General features: G+C 45.1%; 1 protein-coding gene across 1 annotated transcript in view; it reads left to right on the forward strand.

The window, feature by feature from the left end:
- The window catches only part of scfd2 (sec1 family domain containing 2), a 148,461-nt gene that overhangs the window by 59,053 nt on the left and 74,408 nt on the right, over positions 1-15,000 (forward strand). The window contains exon 5 of the mRNA XM_069680209.1: positions 10,948-11,242. Within this exon, the coding sequence (XP_069536310.1) occupies positions 10,948-11,242 (295 nt within the window). The remainder of the gene's footprint in view (positions 1-10,947; positions 11,243-15,000) is intronic.

Raw genomic sequence — 15,000 nt, forward strand, 5'->3', positions numbered from 1 at the left:
CCTCCTCTGCCCCCTCCTCTCCGTGTGTAAGGCTCAAACTGGAATCAGATGGTCGGTTTTTATAGTACACAACATGTTTCTTTATTAGAAACAAAAGGACAGATACGAGAAAAGAAAAGTGCGTCATGTAACCTCGTGTAACGTTCCTGGTCGAGGGCAGTGAAGAGCTGAAGAATCCCGTCGTGTAAATCGTGGTTGTTTCATTCGGCCTCGTCTAGAAACCGTCTGTTTACCTCAGGATGTTTTCTCCCTGCTGGAGCCTCCTGAGTCAATTAGCTGTGGATGTAATGTACTGTCCTTGGCAGTATTAGAGGGAAGTGTGTGTGCGTGTGTGTGTGTGTGTGTGTGTGTGTGTGTGTGTGTGTGTGTGTGTGTGTGTGTGTGTGTGTGTGTGCACCCATGAGTGTGAGAAAAGTGCGGGAGGTTTAACATGGCCTTGGGGTCTGTGGCTGCAGAGAGACTCTCATCTGGTGATTTACGGCATAATCTGTTGCAGCGTCTGTGGCAAAAATAAAGCTTCATTAATTCCTGTATCTTTCCAAACACTTAGAGTTTACTGCAAACGCTCCCTCTCACATTAAAAGCTCTGTTTGATCCCTGTCGTCTGAGGAGCGGGGGTCCTGCAGGTCAGAGTGTGATGAGCGTGTGCCGGGCAGACAGCGTCCAGCCGCAGTGACCAGCGTGTGGCTGAGTGGCGGCGTGCGGGGACCGTGTGTTTGTGTCTGTGATCGGGTCCCACGTCTCGACTAAATTACAGCCTGCAGCTCTGAGCCGAGCCGCCCTTTGACACACGAGAGCAGGAGAGAAACAACGCAGATAAAATGATGCATTCAGGGACAGTTGTTAACTTTTAAACTACAGGAATTCATTAATAATGAGATGTCCACAGCTGTTTTACTTTTTGCTAATTGCTGATGGAAAATGAATAAATAAAGAGAGCAATACATTAAATAAGTAAATAAATAAATAAAGATAAATTCTGCAGCACAGTTTACATTAAAAAAGCATTCTGACATTTCACCTTTAATAAATGTCGCGCCTCCTGCGATTTGAACATCGCAGCAGGCCATATTGTGATAACATTTTGAATAAGTGTTCAGCCCTGAGTGACGCTCATTGTCATGAGCTGGAAAAGGACTCTTAAAGGACACGTGACACTTAAATGATGTGCTATCTATAATGAATACAGTTAGTACCACTGTTATGGCCAATCAAGGTATAAACACAGTGTTTTGTTGCCTCACAGGTGATGGGCCTGCCCAGCTGGAAATGTTTGTTCTCAGAACGTTCTGAGAATGTTACGTGCTATGTTCTGCTAATGTTTTTATTTGGTTCCCAGAATGTTCCTTTTAATAGCAGGAGAACGTTCTCTGAAAACATCTGCAGTTGCAGTGAGCATGTTCTACCTTTGTTTTTAACTAACTTTGAGCAAATGTTTTATAAAAGGCGTTCTGACGTCCGGGGCCTCGATAACATCCTGAAAAGATCTTCAGAACGTTGCAGTTAAAACGTTTTGTCTTAGTTTAAGTTCTAACGTCAGAAGAACTTTATTTGAAATTAAAAACATCCTTAAAACTTTCTTTGAATATTAGATTAAAACGTTTTCTTTCAAACTTAGTTAGACCTTGTTGGTAATGTTAGACGATGTTATGGGAACGTTCCCTGCTGGCTGCGTGGTTGGTTTCCTCCTGGTACTCTGGCTTCGGCCCACAGAACAAAGACATGCTCCACAAACTGCCCTGTGTTGACTGGTGATCTGTCCAGGTGTAACCCCGCCTCTCGCCCAATGACAGCTGGGATAGGCTCCAGCCCCCCACCCTGATCACGATAAGCCGTACAGATGATGGATGGATGGATGGATGGGAAAAGTCCGGCTCCTAAAGTTCATGGGTTTTATTTCAACAAAGTTCTTAGATTGCAAACTTGATAATGGTAAAGAAAAAAATGGCTGCCTTGGAAGTTGTAGAGTTTAAGAGGATAGAAGGTGAAAGGGCTGCTGAGCACTTTTAAAAGTATCGACAGTCAGACAGCTGCCCGTCCATCCCTCCTCCGGCAGGCCGACCTTCAGCTGTGTCTCTGTGTTTGGGAGTCCATTGATTTCCCTGCCGACAGTCCAGCGAGCAGCTCTGTGAGCAGGCCGCTCGGCCGGGCAGAGACAAAGCAGACCCGGCTCACCGTCTGTGTGGTAATTCAGGCCTCATTTAAAACACAAGATTTATGTCTCTGAGTTCCCACAAACAGAGCAGGCATCAGGCTGATGGAGCCGGAGCAGGGGTCACCTTACCTTTAAGAGCTTTTCCATCCCCTGTGCTGTCTATCATTGCATCTCTCACTTTACAACTACCCGTCCATCAATCAATCAGTCAAAGAGCAAGAGTTTAATGACTGATGGTCCAGCCGCAGAGTGTTGGTCGAGCAGACTCGGTACATTCCCTAGTTTACTGAGTATTAATAGATTTGTTGTAAAGTAAATGCTGCTCTGTTTCCTGTGGCAGTGAAGTGTTTTGCTGAGTCATCAGAGGAAGAGAGTCGGGACAGACCTCCTTCATCCAGAAGAATCTCGACCCGGTGTGTTCAGGATGTCTGCTGTCACTGGTGGAAATAAGAAGCATATTTTCAGACAAAAAACCTTCTTTCAGTCACAAATAATTCCACGTGTGATCTGATTCGTGCTGACAACTGCACAAATAGTTTCTCACACACGAGTGCGGCTCAGTCAAGTCAATAACTATGTGGAGGACTCTGACATCTGCAGCTCTTTGTCCAACATCCCACTTCTTCTGCATGTTTATTGTTATTCTGTAAAACAATTCAAACTGATTCACTTTTAAAAAATGCTCAACTTAGTAGTTTCCTGTTTTTGAGCTGCTTTTTTGTTGAACTATCAGCCTCAGTTTGGTTAGCTGTGGTTTGCTTCACAATGAAAACATCAGCACATCCTTCTTTCCATCAGTTAAATGCTTTTACTGTGAAGCCCCGGCAGTGGGAATGTTTGTCTCGCAATAGCAGTAACAGTGAAGGAGAAATGTTGATCACATGCATGCAGTATTTCCTGTTTCTATCAAGCACACGGGTGGTGGATTCCACCATCCATCTATTATCTATACCACTGATCCTGTTCAGGGTCACGAGGGGGCTGGAGCCAGCTGTCATTGGGTAAGAGGCGGGGTTACACCTGGACTGATCGCCAGTCAATCACAGGGCTGACACATCAGCTGTGTCCCAATTCAGGGGCCGCGTCCTTCGAAGGATGTATTTGAAGGCTGAAGGCGTCGCAGTGGCACATCGAAGGCTGTCCCATTTCAAAGGCCCAGCGTATCCCAAGATTCATTGCGCAGCAATTCATAAGAGATGGCCGAGGAGTACACTTTAAATGTCAACGTTTTTTTGTTTCAGCTCAATCGAATAGCTGAGATACAAATGTTAAAAAGAGTGAAAGGGGCCTTGAAACTTTTAAATCATCTTTAAACTAATAAAGTTACGTGATGTTAGTTATGTTAGCTAGTTAGCCTGCGAGCTACCTGTTGCTAGGCGACAGGAGCAGCGTTTGGTGATACGAGGGAAGGGTGGGAACAGCTGGTGACACAAACAGGAAATGCTCCGCAGAGCAGACCGTCTCGGCTTTAGTGGTGTACACAGGCTACAAATGACTCATCCTCCGTAGACCGCGTCCTTCAAAGGATGCAGCCCCTGAATTGAAACACAGCTATAGAGATGGACAATGAGCATGTCTTTGGACTGTGGGAGGAAGCCAGAGTACCCAGAGGGAACCCACGCATGCACGGGGAGAACATGCAGACTCCACACAGAAAGGCCCACTACGTCTGAACCGGGATTCAAACCAGGAACCTTCTAGCTGTGAGGCGACAGCGCTAACCACTGCACCACCGTGCAGCCTTAGATTCTGCCACTAAGTATAAAAATAATTTAGAGTAATGTTATAACTGAATATAAAACATTGAAATACGACTGCAGAACAATATTCCTGCATGAATAGCATCAAAAACATGGCTTGGCTTTATGAAAACCTTCAGGATGACAGCGTTAAAGCAGAGAGCACACCACAGGATATTAAAGATGACAGGTAACCGCTTCAATTTGTCAGATGTTAAATATTTTGTGCAGAGAAAAACACTTTCTTGTTGTTTGAGCCGGCTGACAACATGAACGATGAGGGAGAGAGAAAGGGAGAGGACTGAAGCCAGAGGAGTTCAGTTTTTTGATGAACTGTAGATCCGTCATCGTTCAGAATAAGTGTGTGCTCAGGTGCTCTTCTTTGTGTTTAGAGTCACATCTCCGCTCCTCCTGTTAACGACCTGATCCGTCCGCACCTTTCACACAAGGCAGAATAATGGTTGTAAAAAGGATCCAGAGATAAACTTTATTTTTCCGTTCTGGCTCATCTTGAGGTGAATTTCCGTCTTTTAATAAACAGAATTGTTCCGGTGAACCGGTCCTCAGATTGTCATCACGCTGAGCATGTGTGTCTCTGCTCTGCACTCATCCTGAAACTATCTGTGGAAGCGTTTGTTTGCTCTGAGTTTTGTTGTTGTTTACATGTTTAGGATGGTGTCTCTCTGAGGCTGCAGACAGACTTGTTGTTTTCCAGCTGCTCCACAAATCAGTGCGCTTGCTGTACATGACTCAGACTCAGTTTGGTCTCTAACTTTAAGATTTATGTATTTTGTGTTTTGGGAGTTTGCTTGTTTCCCTTCCAGCTTTGCGTGTTGTTATTTGTGAATGCAAATTGGCTGTGATTACACGTCTGCTAATGAAGCACATGTGTGTCCCCAGAAGAATGCAAATGAGTGTTGTGCTTGGTATTGTAGTGATGGACTGTCTGACATTCATGTAAGGTGACTCCCGTCCGAGGTGTCTTATGTTGACTACAACAACTGACCTATAGCCAACTTTGTTCCCGCTCCCTCAAGGACCCCCACCTCCAAATACCCGCCCCTCCCCCCTCCCCTCAGGCCCAGAAAAAGGTTCATTGTGCAGGCAGCGAGCGAGGGAACCGAGGCCTGGTTCTGGTTAGCTCGCTGCGCTGCATCTGAAACACTCACCTTCCTCCAGGGTCTGCATCTGGAGCTGGTTTCCTGTTCAGGCTGTGCCGGGCAGGGGCGGAGTTTGGCCCGGCTCTGTGATTGGGCGAAATAGAGCCTTTATGGACCCCATGATGGTTGCATTGCCAAACAGTAATCTGTCAATCACTGGCGTACAGATTCAAAGCAGAGCGTAAAACGAGAGGGAGCTTATGATCGGTGCGAGCGTGCAGCCGCTGATGCTTCAGACATACACCAATAAACCAGCAAATTTAGGCCTCAGCCAATCAGCTGCGCCCATTTAGCGAACAAAGAAGTGTTATGTTCGTTATTTTTAAACAGAGTCAGTTTTTCTTTGGGAAATATTGTGTCATGATCTCAAGAAGTTTAAAGTAATGACTTTATTTGAGTAATTGCGAGCCCTAAAATTAGCTTTGTTTTGACAGAGCGATGCCATTGTTATTGTATAATTGTGTGTAATGGTCACATTAGAGTATGGCAGCAGGACCGGTGCATTTAGTAATGCTGTGTAATAATAAGCTTTGCTTCCTGTTATTACTGCAGTGATTCTGTTGCTCGGGCCACGAGCACGGCTTCTACATCCGCACCGAGGACCTTAAACGCCTCATGGATTTAGCCTGTGTAAAAGACTTTTACAAACTGTCATGGAGGTGATCTTTATGGGGGGGAAAGTTAGATGTGCTTTTAAAAGTTTGATGAATGCTGTGATGGAAAGATATCCTTACAAGCTAACCTGAATAATGCTGGTATTAGCAGAAACAAAATATTTGCTTGGACTTATTTAAAGCATTTATTATCGATGCTTTCATCTGTAAACCTGTAAGAAGTACTTAAATGTTGTTTGTGGTTCAGATGGAACAAAGTCCAACATTCAATACTGCGCTCTTTGTCAGAGTCAGCTCCTGCAAAGGTCAAATGAATCCAAAGAAATAAGTCACGTAATACGTGAGCTGAATATTCTGACTGTGTTATCCAGAGCGGTGTGGAAATCCTGCTGTATTCTGCTCCGCTGCGTTCCCAGAGGTGTACAGTACTTTACCTTTCCAGTGAGCCTGAGTGCCAGCGCTGTGAGTCGGGCATTGTTGGGTTCAGCCTCAGAGCTGGAAAGAGTTTTAGTCAGTCCTCCCGCTCAGATTCACTCAGCTCAGTCTCAGTTCTTTAGCAAAGACCTCCATTTCCTGCTCTGGCGCCGTGGCGTGCGGCTGACAGCAGCTTTTATAGATCTCCTGAAGGGACCCAGTTACAGTGCATGCTTCCTCTCACATGTCAAAACATATAAACACACTGCAGAGTGCACGGCCTGCACACAAGGGTAAGGGAGGTGTATACGGTGCAGAGATAAAAATAGTTCTAAAGTGCCATTAACTAAGAGAGACGACCAGACAGTTTGTTGACAGTAAATCGATATTATAGGGAATAAATGATGACGAGTTTTTAGCTTCAATTTCAAGTTTCATTTCCAAGATTCATTTTTCCAAGTTATGTGTTGCTTCATATGACATTCTTCCAAGTGCAGAAAAGACAAGTCAAATTTGATTAAATTAAATTGACTTTTATACAGACCAAAACAGTGAGCAACAGAATAAGCCCAGAGCTGTTAGCTGGCAACTGAAAACCTTTCAAGGCCGCTGGAGGGGGGGGTTCGCATTACCCCCAAGTGGTCTCTAAAAATCGGAGAATTCATGAAATGATGAAAATAAAAAGATAAAGAGGGAAGCTTTCACCCTTCATCTCTAAATCCCTGAGTGATGGACTCATAATTGTTGAAAGTTGAGCGGGGAACGCTGGACTCTTTAACCCTTCACTGGCTGCCATCTTGGCTTCCAATGGAAAGAGGTGGACATGCCCCTGGATGGCGGCGCAATTTCCACAATGTCTTCGTGAAACAGACAGACACAGAAAGTTAAAGTGACAACACCTTCTTTTCAGACATGGTGCTGCCGTAGCCACTTCTGCTAAACAAAACGCACACTTAACTTACTGAAAAACAGCAAGGATCCCGCACACCAGCGTGTTTAACAGCAGAACAGCTTCTTTGTGTTGGTCTGAGGTTAACGTTAACATGGAGGAGGCGGGCTTTATGACCTATACTGCAGCCAGTCAGCAGGGGGCGCCCGAAATGTTTTGGCTTCACTTTTAGGGAGCTGCCATGTCGTCCATCTATATATACAGTCTTTGGTCTAAACTCACAGACACCACAGCACACACCGAGTGAACGTGTGATCAAACAGAACATGGGGATACTGCTTAATGTGCCAAAAGGTTGAGACCACAGACTGTATAAAAAGATGGCTGACATGACAGCTCCCTCAAAGTGAAGCCAAACCCTTTCAATCGCCCCCTGCTGACTGGCTGCAGTATAGGTCATAAAGCCCGCCTCCTCCATGTTAACAGATGGGACATGAGTCAAACTATAAAATCAAAATACACGTCAAATACATTTTTCTCAAACATGGTTTTTGTCATTATAGTTAGTTCTTATCATGCTGATTTATGTCCAAGTGTTCATTTTTCTGACAAGTTTACTTGTAATTAGTTCTTTGATGCTATACAAAGGGGGTGTGGCCTCATGATTGACAGCTCTGTGGACCAATGGGGCTCCTGCAGCGTTCTGTTCCCGAGTAGCAGAGTAGAGGAGGAACGGCGAGAGGAGACGTAACTAACACTACAGTCACTGAACTTTCCATCAGCGTGAATATCTGCTTCAGACCGACACAGGAAGCAGCTGTTCTGCTGCAGACTGAGCCCACCTGAGGGCTCCAACACGCCAAGGACACCTGAGGGCTCCAACACGCCAAGGACACATGGTAAAGGTGTGTTTTAGGCAGAGGAAGGGGCGGCCATTGCTTCCTCTTAAAACCTGTAAACTTTGCAGCTCTTTGAGTTGGCAGGGGAAATTAAATTGATGTTCTTCACTCTTGTTTTCATCATGCATTCATTTGATATTATGAACACACAAGGAGCTCATAGCCTGCTGTTGCTTGTGTCTGGCTTGTCTATAGCTTGGTAGTAAAGTTTTGCGGTTGAAGCTACAGCCAGCTCAGGTCAGAATGAAAATGTAATTAGTTGACAGTGGCACGCGTCTTTAAAACCCAGGGATCATATGAAGGTCCTCCAGGACGTGTTCAGACAGATGTGAATGTGATCAGCCGTTGTGAAGTGAGAGATGAAAGAGAAAGTGCTGAACTGTTTGCATTTCACCAAGAGGCCCTTAACGTCCTCCCTCTCTCTCCTCGGTGCCGTCCAGCAGCAGAGTGAGCGGGGGAAAGATCCCCGAACATTGTTTGGCAGTTTGAACGAGTGCGACTCTGAGAGGTATTTGATTTCACAATGTTTAAGGAGAAAAATGTGTGCTGAGATTGTGTTTGAACGGTCCCGAGGGGCGAGCGGTTGGCCGGGGTCGGAGGCGGGGAGGAGGCCCTGCTGGAGTGAACAGACCAGCAGGAGAGAGAGAGAGAGGATGATGGGAGGATGTGAGTGATGCAGACGTCACCTTCAGCAGTGTTTTTAAACACTTAACTTCTGATTAATGTAATCGAACACATCTACAGAGACGGGACCTCGTGTTGCAAACACAGTGATTTTCCAAAAACGTCCCCCCGGCTGCGTCTTCACGAGGGACAGTCAGTCGGTTCTGTGGTTTGGCTCCGGGTCTCTGGCTCTGATCGTGTTGCATCTTTGGCTCGGTGCGCAGTTCTACTGGGTCAGACACAGGATCCCCCCAGTGGGCCCAACACAGGGTCCAGAGCCCCTCGTTCTCAGAGCCTGTTTGTCTCCAACATAAAGCTCTTCATGGAGGAACCCCTCATTAAAATGAAACATATCCACAGGGGCGTTTGTGTCTCTTCTGTCCTCTGTCAACAATCAGCTCCTCTTGTCGTATCTCTCCTAACTTTATTTTCACAGTCTCTCGCGACTGTTTTTCCTCTCTGTCCTCCTTTCAGCCCTCTTTCTCATTCACTTCATCGGATAGATTATCTCCACACCCTTGTTTTATAGGCCTATGAGCTCAGCCTTGTTGTGAGAGCGGCCAGTGTTCTGTTCTGTAAACGGTCCAGTGATCCACAGCATGTCGGACGACAGAGCAGCCATCATGAGGGGCTGTTCCGAGCCGCTCAGACCGGCTCACAGAAACAGGTCACTGCACCTCAACGTCGCCCTGAATCTGTGAATGTTTTTGTGTGCGATAAAGAGAGAGAGAACAAGAGACAGAAACAGAATGAAGCGTTACCTCAACCACTCAGAGCTGTAAAATTAGCTAATGGAACGATGAGCTCATTCACACTGAGCTCTTAATTTGACACTATTTGTGCAACAGTCAGAAGGACGCCAGTAAATAAAGATGGAGACTAATGAAAAGGTCATTTTTAATTATGTCGGACCCAAACAGGCTGAGCAGATACTTATTTAATTAATCAACATGTAGTTTATTTTTGTTTTGTTTGGATTAAACAAAAGAGATAAAACGTTTATGCAAATCAAAAACGAATTTCCCAACATGTTGAGCTAATTCTGTGGAAGAGCTCCACCTATTTAGAAGTGAAAAGATTGTCGGGCTCACAATGGACAGGTTTTAAAAATCAATCGATTGTGGAATTAATTCAGGGCACAATATTTAGATTCACCGTCATAGGAACATCTTATACAGCAGCCTCTCCACTCCTTTGTGAAACATCGGTGCGTTTGCGTATGTGCAGTCAAATCGAGTCGGCAAAGAGGACTAGAAGATTGCAAGCTTTTGTTCCCCGTCTTCAGATCTTCTTGCTTTAAACATTGTGCAGTTGTTCTGTGCAATGACAGATGTGAGTTTTCATAGGATAAGAGTACCTCTATTTTTTTTATTGTTTTATATAGCGTCTACTTTAGAAAGTGTGTATTATATAGTGTAAACTTTTTGTTCTTTATTCTATTTTAATTTAGTTCATTTATTCTGATGCTCTTCTCTCTTCTTTTAAAGCTGACTCGAGGAAAACGCACACAGATTGTACCTGTACTGCCCTACCTGTGCAAATGGCATGAACATCTTTTCTGTTCTCTTCAGCACAGAAACCTTTAGTAGATTCCTTCTGAGCCCCAACACCACCCTCCCTCTGACAAACACTGATAAACAAGCATGATGGTGGCGCTGTTTAGCTCAGTCGGTAGAGCGGGCGCCCCGTGTACAGAGGCTACAGTCCTCGTCGCACTGATCGCAGGTTTGACTCCCGGTCTGCCGATCATTTGGTGCATGTCATCCCCCACGCTCTACTCCCAACATTTCCTGTCTATCTTCAGCTGTCCTATAAATAAAGCCAAAGGCCAAAAAAATAATAATCTTAAAACAAGTAAGATGGGGGGTTAGAAAAAAATCCATCTGTGCATTGCATTGAAAAAGACCCCATGTTCTTTTTTATTCCCTGCATTCTTCTTCCTGGTCTAAACCTGTCTCCTACATTACCCACAATCCCACTCAACTGCTAACAGTGTGGTCAAACATTTAAGCAGTGTGCTGGAGGTCGGGTCAGCTCACAACTTTCTAACTTAGATGATTTTTGTCATCTTCAGACTTGTAGTCTTCGGCCCACGTAATGCTGCCTCAGATGACATCACTTGAGGAGTCAGTCTTCATGTCGCTCCCTCTGGAGACAGCAAAGACTTTATTTAACTTTTCACACATGCAGTAGAAGATACTCTCCATCACCTCGAAACACTTTTTAATGACTTTGACTGAAACTGTTGGACTTCCCCTTTAATCAACATCCATGTCAGACTACATTATGCGCTACGGACAGGAAAGATCGACCTAAAGGCACCTTTACTTTTCTGTAGATGGTGCATATGTTCTTGTTTTCTCACTAACCGCCTGTCTTCCATGTTTTATGTGTCTGTTTGTTTTGTGTCACAGGCTCTGGGAGACTCTGACTTCCCCGCTGTGCTGAGGCAGCTGCTGCCCCTGATGAAGCCCCGAGGAGGCGAGGACAGCACGGCCTCAGGGTCGAGGTCCGGGGAGGATGAGTGCGGTCCTGATGAGCTGATCCTCCTGCTGGTTTACCTGTACTCCCTCGCTGACGAGGCCCGGCCTTCAGACCCGGACAGGGAGGAGGAGGAGCTGGAGAAGCTGGAGAGGGAGCTGATAGGAGCGCTCACCCTGGTCATCACCCGAGAGAGCGACCTCAGCCCGCTGCTGCAGGAACTCACCGGTGAGTCGAGTTGATGTGATTTCATGATTACTTCCAGGAGCGTGCTCAGTGTGCCAAACGTACTGATGGTCTGAGAGGAGAGAAATTAGAGCGGCAGAGTGGGAACAGATGATTGTTTATTTCCTCTGTCGGCCTCCAGCGCTCTTAATGGGAGGATTTTCATCAACGTTTTCACACCCCGTCTCTTTCCTTCCATCCTTGTATCACACTCTGGCACACACACACACACTTACACACTCTCTCTGGTCAGTTTGGCGAGCAGCTACACAAATATTGAAGTGTGGGAATGTCTGACCCTGTGGATGAGTGTGAGAGAGAAATAATGTGAGGCAGAAATGAGCCGTCACTGTAACATCTACATCCTCTCTGCAGTTACAGTAACACGTACCTGAAAGCACATTTTTATGTGAGATTCAGACTTCAAGACGCAGAGATGAGAAGTAACAGTTGGACAGAAGTACAGATACTTGAGCTGTGAGGAGTTTTTAAGTGGTATGAAATGGACTTAATTAAACACTGTTGCCTTCATACGACCTACAAAGGCAAACCAGCCCGCCAGCTTGAAGATGAACTATTACTTTATATCTAGTAATCTAGTATCTAGCTTCCGTATCGTGGCGTATTTCAGAGTGAAACAGGACGTGCAGGCGGGACATATCATTGGAGGGATTTGATTTGATCGTTGAGAAGTGGGCGTAGACAGACGTTCTCCACAGCGCAGTAGCTAGCTAACTGACCGCGCGTTCTTGGTGCTCTGCGGCTAAATGTTGCAGATTGATTGACAGGTGGATGTCATGATATTATTGGTTGAAATTGGTTGCTACTTGCGTTCGTAAGCACACGTGATATTTAGTTTTACCGGAAGAAAAAATGATCGGATTTTGATACAAGAATACGAAGAAATGTATTTTTTTTGGCCTATATTGTCAAATAGATGCACAATATTACCGGGGATGTGATCTAAAAGGATTAAAACATTTTTCATTTCACCTCGACTTTAATGGTAGTTAGCCGTTAAAAGTTAGCAGGACAAGAGCCTTTAGAGAATACTAGCAGCAAGAGTGAAAGTGAAGCAGCCAACATGGCCGACGAGATTCAGAGCAGCAAGACATTCCCCATCCAACTGATTTACACATCAGAGCAAAGTTAATGTTCATTGTTTTCACTATATTGTTCTTTGATTCGGCGGTACAATGATTTAAGTTAGATAGACTCTCATATATAAGGTGAGCTTCAGTTAGCTTAGCGCAGAAATGTGAGAACATTTCACAGCCTGGACTTTACACTGTTACTGCAGGAAACATCAGTACTTCTACTTTGACCAGAGTCTCCTCTTTAATACCTGCACTTCTACTTTAGTAAAAAAATAAGTGCGAACTTTTGCTACCTCTGCTAATACGCTTCAGCGTGTTTATCCCATGGTTTCCTTGGTTCCTGTGTGCAGCAGTGTTTGCTGCTTCAGCTGAGCTGGTAACTGTGTGGTGGAGTAGATCAAGGCCGGCCCCAGAGATGAATGAAGCGTCTACCTCCACACCGCAGCCAGCTGTACCTCCCAGAGTAATAGCGTCTTTAACCTTGAGCCTGTACACACACTCGTCTCCTCCCCTGCCACATAGTTCATAATTAGAGCTACTTTTAGTTCGGGCCGCTCTGTTACCTTAGCACACACCCTGAAATAATACACCGCTGTTCGGGTTTTCGTCGCATATCGCGCACAGGCTCGTATATTAAACGCAGAGGTTGGTAGATCTTTGTAAAGCACTAATAAAGATTGTTGATCCCTCGCTCTTTTTCATACTCCGTCTCCCTCTCTTCCTGTTCTACTTGGCTAAGTGCAGCTTGGACGGAGGGGCCTCTTGGCAGGCGCAGGCAGCGAGATGTGGCTCATGTTAAAAACCTGACTCTCTGTTATAAACACTTCATTGGAAATTACCCTGTCATACTCTGCCAGGTGTGTTTAAGACCGTGTGTGTGTGTGTGTGTGCACATGTGCAGGTCTTGCCCAGTTGCAGGAATTCAGCACCCTGCTTCTAAATCTTACAGTGTGTGAGTGTGTGTGTGTGTGTGTGTGTGTGTGTGTGTGTGTGTGTGTGTGTGTGTGTGTTTTTATGGCAGTGGATGCAGAGCTTGGCTTGGGTAACTTGAGGCGGGAGGTCGTCTCTCTCTCTGCATCCAGAGCAAAACATTGATTGTGACATTCTCCCCAATTAAAGGACTCAAATGGAAACCAGACGCTGAATGAAACCTGGTCGCCATGAGAACGATGTTTTTACTAAGTCTTCTATTTTGTTCCCTTTGGCTACAGTGTGTGCACAGAGAGCGTGCAGGATACACAAGAGCAACACACACACACACACACACACACACAAGAATGCCAGAAACAAAGCAGAAATAAGGACAAGTGAGTCAGGACAGGACGAGCTAATGCTACACACCCCGACCACGCTAACTGCCTCCCTGTGGGAACTTAATTAAAGAGCATCTTCAGGAAATGCTGCTCCTCAGACTGCTGTACGAGATTTCTTATCTGTTCCAGACTCTCAGGCGTGCAGACATGACGGACCTGAGCTCAGGAAGCCTGACGCTGCACATCTATGGTTTGATGCGTGATCGTTTATGTGGATGTTTACCTTTGTTTTTAGGGTTGTGTAAAGCATGAATAATGGTCACAACAGGAGGATTGTTGCTCTTGGATGTGAATCTGTCAGAGTTCAAATGGTTTTGAGACGGGAGTCGATGGTGCAGGTGTTTTTTTGATTACACATTTGAACTTCTAGGGTTCATTGTTGCCAAAAATCAATGTCAGTTAGCTCAATTAGTTGCCATGTAATTGTCGATTGTTGTGAGCCATCTCTCTGTGAACAGCTTGGCTCGTTAAACAGTCCCTCCAGAAAGTTGCCACAACTGTTTCTTGACCTGCAATTTTGGCCAAGTGCCGCAACTTCTCTGCAAATTTGACATCATCATATTTCCCCTGAAGTCATGTACGTCACCAAACGGACTTCTTTGATATATATTGATCCCTGAGGTCTGCAGTGCCTGTCAATCATCGGAAGGTGTATTACGTACGCGTTAGTGATGTTTGTGTCGGCCTGATTTCAGATAGTTATTGTACAACGTGTCTTATCCTTTGTTTTATTTCAGCAGCTGAAATAACGTGAAGAGCAGCGTAAATGTTATAAACAGCGTGCAGACTCTCCCTTGCACATTTGGATTAGCATCTTTATGAGCATGTGCAGTGTGAAATGAGCATTTCATGGACATTGATTTCGATATCATTCAATTTTTACACTTTTTTTTGGCATCTTGAAACTTAAATCGACCGGACGTGATATCAGAAGACAAACAGCTCAGCCAATAGATGGCTTTGTTTGTCCCAGTCGCTCACAGAGGATGTGTCGTGTGTTAAACAGAAGAAGGAGCCTCAAAACATCAACAGCCACTTGCATTGCATCTTTTTGAAAAGCTGTCACAAAATCAGAAACCTTCGGCCGCAACAATCACAGAAAATGCTGCGAGATCCTGGAGGGACCGATTCGAGTGTTTGGACAACAATGGAGGGACTATGTCAGGCTTCGGCTTTCTACCTCATTAGCAGCATCAATAATTTTGTTTTGGTCTTTAAGAGTTTTATTTATTGTTTTGTCAGAGTAAAAATAGACGCTTCCCCTTTAACTGACACCACAGTGGTTTCTGTTGCAGCTTCAGAGCCGAGGGAGAGCAGCCAAAACACACTCTTTAGAATGTCCTTACATAAA

Source organism: Semicossyphus pulcher, unplaced genomic scaffold, assembly GCF_022749685.1.
Source record: "Semicossyphus pulcher isolate SPU_LCO1_2020_fin unplaced genomic scaffold, fSemPul1.0.p SCAF_4, whole genome shotgun sequence".
Taxonomy (NCBI): domain Eukaryota; kingdom Metazoa; phylum Chordata; class Actinopteri; order Labriformes; family Labridae; genus Semicossyphus; species Semicossyphus pulcher.